We start from the raw sequence: 6319 nt of genomic DNA, 5'->3' as shown, positions 1-6319 counted from the left end.
ATTCAATTGAATGGCTCGGAATAATAATGACTTTAATTTTTTAAAGCAGTCTCCATCTTATGGAAATTTTCATAAGAGAGAGCAGGATGTAAAATCATTAAAGTCACTATTATTCTCACACATTCAATTTAAATTGAAAAAAAAAAAAAAAAAAAAAAAAAAAGAAACATAGGTAATTTGAAAACTATGTTACAAAAACAAAATAAATTTTTATTGGGAAACGATAAACATGTCTGATATTCATTTATTCACATTCTCTAGTGCATTTTTTTTTATAAATTTTAAGAAATTGTAGAATTTGCTTCAAATACAGATGTATTCTTGCATCCATTGTGATTGTGATTACTGTGATGTTCGTGATGCCCGTTTGGCATAAATTGAATAAAAATGGCTAAATATGCTACTAATGCAGATATAATCTAAAAATTGATAATGAATAATATGTAGTTTGACCAATATATTGTCCGTTTAACTTTCTATATTACCCTTTTCAAAAGCGTCCAATTGATAATTAAAATGCGGTTGGTATGAATTTCAAATTTCACCACAAACATTTGAATGGAAAATTTTCGAATCTGAAAAGTTGAATGAAAACCTTTAGACACATTTTTTTCATTTTAATTAAATAAATGTAATACTTAACCAATTTCTTTAGTGAAGAACAATTGGAGTTGCATTTTATTTTATGCAATTGCATGCTCATTATTTTTCTCTGAAAAAGAAGTCATTTTAAATCAAATTAATTTATCTAAAATGATTTAAATCAATTTTAAACATACACTCAATCGAAACGCTTCAGCCGAATAAAAAAGTGTGCAAACAATCAAAGCAGAAGGAAATATTGTGATGAATGCTTCGAATGCGTACGGACTTTTTCGAAAATGTGTAACAAAGAAAGCCCAATACAACTCGACACTGATACATATAAAATATGAAATAACTGATGCAAGTAAAGAATAACCTGCGAACAATAAAAACGATTGAAATTTGAGATGAAAATTTGATTAAAAAAATGTTACCAAAAGCATGATTCAAATCTTCCAATGAAAGCCACAGCATTTGATATGACTTCTTGCAACAGCGCAACAAATTCAATCGGTTTTTGTCGGAATTGGTTAATTCTTTTAATCGTATTGTTATCATATCTGTACGACTTCTCAACGTATCAATGAAAAATACGCAAAACAACATCTCTGATCGGCAAACAATCCACGTATAAAATGAAATCAAAATATCATTTCGCCAAACAACATCCGATCTCACTCGAATCGCAACAAATAAATCAATAGATATGGTCGTTATGAGAACAGCTACAGATTTACACAAAAATTTCTTGATCCATATTTGTTTTATGCGTGAAGATGTGTACAGTAAAAATGTGTCCATATGGCAAATTCGAATCCAAAATCGATATTTTATGTACCTTGTTCGTAGTGATTCGATAATTATTATGTATTGACTGAGTACTGGTAAAACAAATTGCATAATTATCGTAAATACTCCAACCGTATCTCTTTTAACAAAAATGCGATCGGAATAAATAATCAAAAACAATACGATTGTTGATAATACAAACAAATGGAAATAACTCCAAAAAATCAAAAATTGCGTACATTTTTTCTGGGTAAAATTGACGAGACTTGTGAGATGACTGATTCCACAAACTTGAAAATAAAACAGAATGACTTTGATTCTAATAGAATCCATTCTCTTTCTTTTAAAGATATTTTTGTGTGTACTTGATTTCGAATACAATTTGGAAGTGAAGAGATAGCAAGAGTTAACAATAGTTAGCCCAGAGCTTAAAAATATTAAATGAACTCAGAGCTAGTGATGAACGATTTTTATTAGTATGCTCACTACTACTGCTTGAGGATGAAAATGGATAATTTATTGTATAAATTAAGGGACATACACATAAGGTATTATCACAAAGGCAATCTTTTGTGTCAGAACTAATGAATCAACATCAATCAGTGAAATAATAAATCATTAACGGTCGATTTATCATTTTAATATGAATTCAAATTGGCAATAATCAATATTCTCATCGAATACATTGCAACTAACGTTAACTATCTGTGCAACTGAGATATCTGAAAAGAGGTATTGGTCAATGATGTACTCAAAATATAAGATTGTAAATACACCTATAAGCTTCAATATACCAATTTCATGAAAATTTTCGAAAAATGTTTTTGTAGGATTACAGCCGTGGGCAAAATTCGAGCACACAACCACTGTCGTACAGTGAGATGTACTTCCGAGATATGTCAATCAAAATTAAATAATGGTAAAATATTTTCCAGTAGCAAAAATGAATTCTTTCAATTAATGTAATAATAATGACGGAACTGAATATCGTAATATGCATTCAGTAAAGTTGTATGCCATCAAGCTATACAGTGTACTAAAATCCCGACGCGTTTATTTTATAGCTAACAGACAAACACATACTATACTTTTTATTAACATAAAAAATACATGCCGAGATATTTTGAACATGGTTATTTTCTTCTAAATTATGCCCAAACTATCTTACAAAGAGTTTTAGAACAGCATAATGTTTTAGTTATACAAACAGTTTTCAAACTTGCAAAAGTATCGATTCTAGTTTGCCAATGAATAAAATATCGCAAGTTCAAAGGCTTTCAAAATTCAATTACTTTTTTTAGACTATAAAAGTCGTGTAATACCAAACCACATACTACTGTGGCGGTATTCTAGCCATATAATTCCAATCGGACTTATGTGCTAGAATACCGGCACTGCATGTAAACTATGAAGAGTGCTGTGTGCGGTGTATAACAATCAATTTTGATGTATTTATTTAATAGTTTCACTTTTAGTAATACGATGGACTAATTGAAACGAGCAGGAACATCAAGGTTGTCATCCCCGAAATCAACTGTTTAAAAACAGAAGAAAAAATGTGTTTTTCAAATTAGAGAGTGTTTAATAATTTCTCTTTCTGGAAAATACTAAACAGTTTTTCCATTTAAAATACATGTTGCAGCAGTTTAGTACTTTTGAGAAAGAGTGTAGATATTGTATAGTACTAGTCGTTAAGATTATTTTTTCCATGGATCTACTTACAGGGACACATAATTTTTTATTCAAATAAAAAAAATTCATGGCGGAAAATTGGAATGGACATAAGTGTAATGTGTACGCAATTTTTCGTATCTAAAATTAAAAAAAAAGTGAAAGAGAATTCAAATTAAATTTATAATTTCTTTCACGTGTTTGTAGAACAATACCACTCGACTTAAAGCTTCGTTGGGATGTTTATTCGCAAAAATCGATTTTATAATTTCTTTCATGATTGTTCTCCAATATTCTATTTCCCGAATTAATACCACCAAAGCTAGAATTTTGGCAGCATGGGTCGCATTTGCTTCTGTGAAAAGATAATGAAAAAACAGTCCAATGGATGTTTCCGCTTAAAAAAATCCATTCGATTGATTCATTAGATAAACTTCAGTACAATGGTACATTTTGATTTTGGAGGATTAATTGTGTGCCATAGAGTCACTTAATGAATTTCCAAAAATCAAAATGTATATACAAAATCTGAATGTATTTTATCTAGTGAATTGTTTGCAGTTGTACATACGCCACATTGAAACCCAATGATTGTATCGAATGCGCATAAATATCCAATAAATGCCAATGGAAATCGAATAAGAATAAACGGCCATTGCAGCTAAAATTGTCCAATTAAAACGTTCGTTAATTTGTCGGCTTATTTTCCAAATGCGACCATAAAAAGATTTCAGTATTTTCAGTTCATTCACTGTGGCATTTGTGTTTTTTGGATATTTTATCGCAATTTGTATAGTTTTATGTATCTCTTTGTGTACGAACTGAAGACGATTTCCAACCTTTATGAAAAAAATTATATAATTTTTTCTTTCTGATGAAAACGATCTACTTTATGAAAAAGATCCAATTACCCAGTAGAGATGACATACTATGTAAATGAATTCAATACGAATCATATTCACTGTAAACTCACGAACACAGATATTTTGTCGCCATATTATGTCCTCTTTAGACAATGTAAGCAAAACTGCTATATCAATTACGAGTGGTATAATAAGAAGGAAACATGTTTTGCTAATCAAACATTTGTTGAAAGATCGTTGTCGATAAAAAGAGCAGTTATGCGGATCTCTGCATGTATGCTTCGCAAATATCTCTTTATCAAACGCCTCAATGGAATCTTTTATGATTTGGTCAATTTTTCCTTTTGAAATGTTTTCAATAATTTGAATAAATCCAACAAACAGATGTCCATACAATTGAATGAAATCTGTAAATGCTCCTACTTGAGAAGTTGGGTGGAAAAATTTATGTTTGTATGCAATTAGAATGTATGTTTCAATTGAAATGAGTATTAATTGAATCATCGACGGAGTGTACAATAAGAAATTTGAAATTCGAGAATCCTTTTGGAAATGTGGCTTTGGACACGCCAATCCAATCCACACAAAAAATTGAGAAATTGACTTGAGCTCATTTCTCGGAGACATTTTGAAAATCACTTATGCAATTGCTTTAATTTCGAAGCACAACTTTATTCTCTGGAATACAGTGGTTAACTGATTAATTTTGACAGATCTATCATGATATCGTTGAAATGTCTTCTAATTATCACAATTTTCTCGTTTTCTCTCCGATACACACCAGAGATATGTCAATCAAAATAAAAGAACCCAAGTATCAAGATATAAATCAATCGTCGACACCTGTCCAAAAAATGAGTATATTCCAGGAATGAATTTACTATTTTCAATTTAAATATAAAATTCGGTAAATTAAGGTCCAATCTCAATTTCCCGCTTGCTTACTCTTCGGGTGTAGTACACAATTTCGCCGGAATAGGTCATTGAAATATCGATATTTTTCAATATGAAAAACGATTGATTTTCCATATAAATCGGAACAAAAATGAAGTTTGCTCTATGTAAAATTTGAACTTTATCAATATCATTGTTTCATGAATTTTCCTTCATTTAAGAATATTTTATCTAACTTTAAGTAAAAATAAAAATATATTAGATGCTCAAAAGGTGTGTATATTGAACCAAGGAATCGAACATTTTATCTTGAATTGACATATATTTTAATTGAATCATATTTTTAGAATTTAATTTTGAGGGATGGTGGTTAATTATCATATGACGGACTAATGGAAACGAGAAGAAACATCAATGTTACTATACCGGAAATCATCTGTGGAAAAATAAAAAAATATAATGCAAAAACAGCAATGGTGGTTTTTTTAAATTAAAATTCATTACTCACAGGGACACATATTTTTTTACTCAAATAAAAAAAATTCATGGCGGAAAATTGAAATGGACATAAGTGTAATGTGTATGCAATCTTTCGTATCTGAAATTTAATAGAATAGTGAAAGAAAATTCAAAATAAATGTATTATTTCTATCATTTATCGGTTGAATAATACCATTCGAATTAGAGTTTCGTGCGGATGTTTTTTTACAAAAATCGATTTTACAATTTTTTTGGTCATCTTTCTCCAATATTCAATTTCTTGGATTAATACCACCAAAGCTATGAGTGCAGGTACATGAAAAGCAATTGACTCTGTGAAAAGGTAAGGAGAAACCTATGTAATGTATATAATATAATAATAATTTCCAGTTGTACCTACGCCAAATTAAAACCCAATGATTGTATCGAATGCGCATAAATACCCAATAGATTCCATTAGAAATCTTCCAACATTCAAAGGTCACTACTGTTAAAATGGTCCAATTAAAACGTTCGTTAATTTGTCGACTTATTTTCCAAATGCGACCATAAAGAGATTTCAATATTTTTAGTTCATTAACTGTGATATTTGTGTTTTGTGGATATTTTATCGCAATTTGTATAGTTGTATGTATCTCTTTGTGTACAAACTGTAGACGATTTCCTACCTTTATGAAAAAATTATATATTTTTTTCTTTCTGATGAAAACGATCTACTTTATACTTACCCAGTAGACATGACATACTATGTAAATCAATCCAATACGAATCATATTCACTGTAAACTCACGAACACAGATAATTTGACGCCATATTATGTCCACTTCAGACAATGTAAGCACGATTGCTATATCAATTACGAGTGGTATAATAAGAAGGAAACATGTTTTGCTAATCAAACATTTGTTGAAAGATCGTTGTCGATAAAAAGAGCAGTTATGCGGATCTCTGCATGTATGCTTCGCAAATATCTCTTTATCAAACGCCTCAATGGAATCGTTTATGATTTGGTCTAGTTTTCCTTTTGAAATGTTTTC

The 6319-nt window shown here is 29.9% G+C and overlaps 1 protein-coding gene across 1 annotated transcript; it reads right to left on the bottom strand.

Moving 5' to 3' along the window:
* Positions 1-5160: 5160 nt before the first annotated feature.
* On the bottom strand, positions 5161-6253 carry LOC116339369. Its single transcript, XM_031765206.1, has 5 exons — positions 6011-6253; positions 5683-5950; positions 5476-5615; positions 5311-5400; positions 5161-5238 (listed from the first exon to the last, which is right to left on the bottom strand). Exons 1-5 carry the CDS (start codon positions 6053-6055, stop codon positions 5173-5175), a joined length of 609 nt encoding a protein of 202 aa, XP_031621066.1. The 5' UTR covers positions 6056-6253; the 3' UTR covers positions 5161-5172.
* Positions 6254-6319: the final 66 nt, after the last annotated feature.

This window comes from Contarinia nasturtii, unplaced genomic scaffold (genome assembly GCF_009176525.2).
Source record: "Contarinia nasturtii isolate CC-2019 unplaced genomic scaffold, AAFC_CNas_1.1 Cnas_scaffold_524, whole genome shotgun sequence".
NCBI lineage: Eukaryota > Metazoa > Arthropoda > Insecta > Diptera > Cecidomyiidae > Contarinia > Contarinia nasturtii.
The sequence above is the reverse complement of the archived record's forward strand: the minus strand, read 5'-3'. Positions and strand labels throughout refer to the sequence as shown.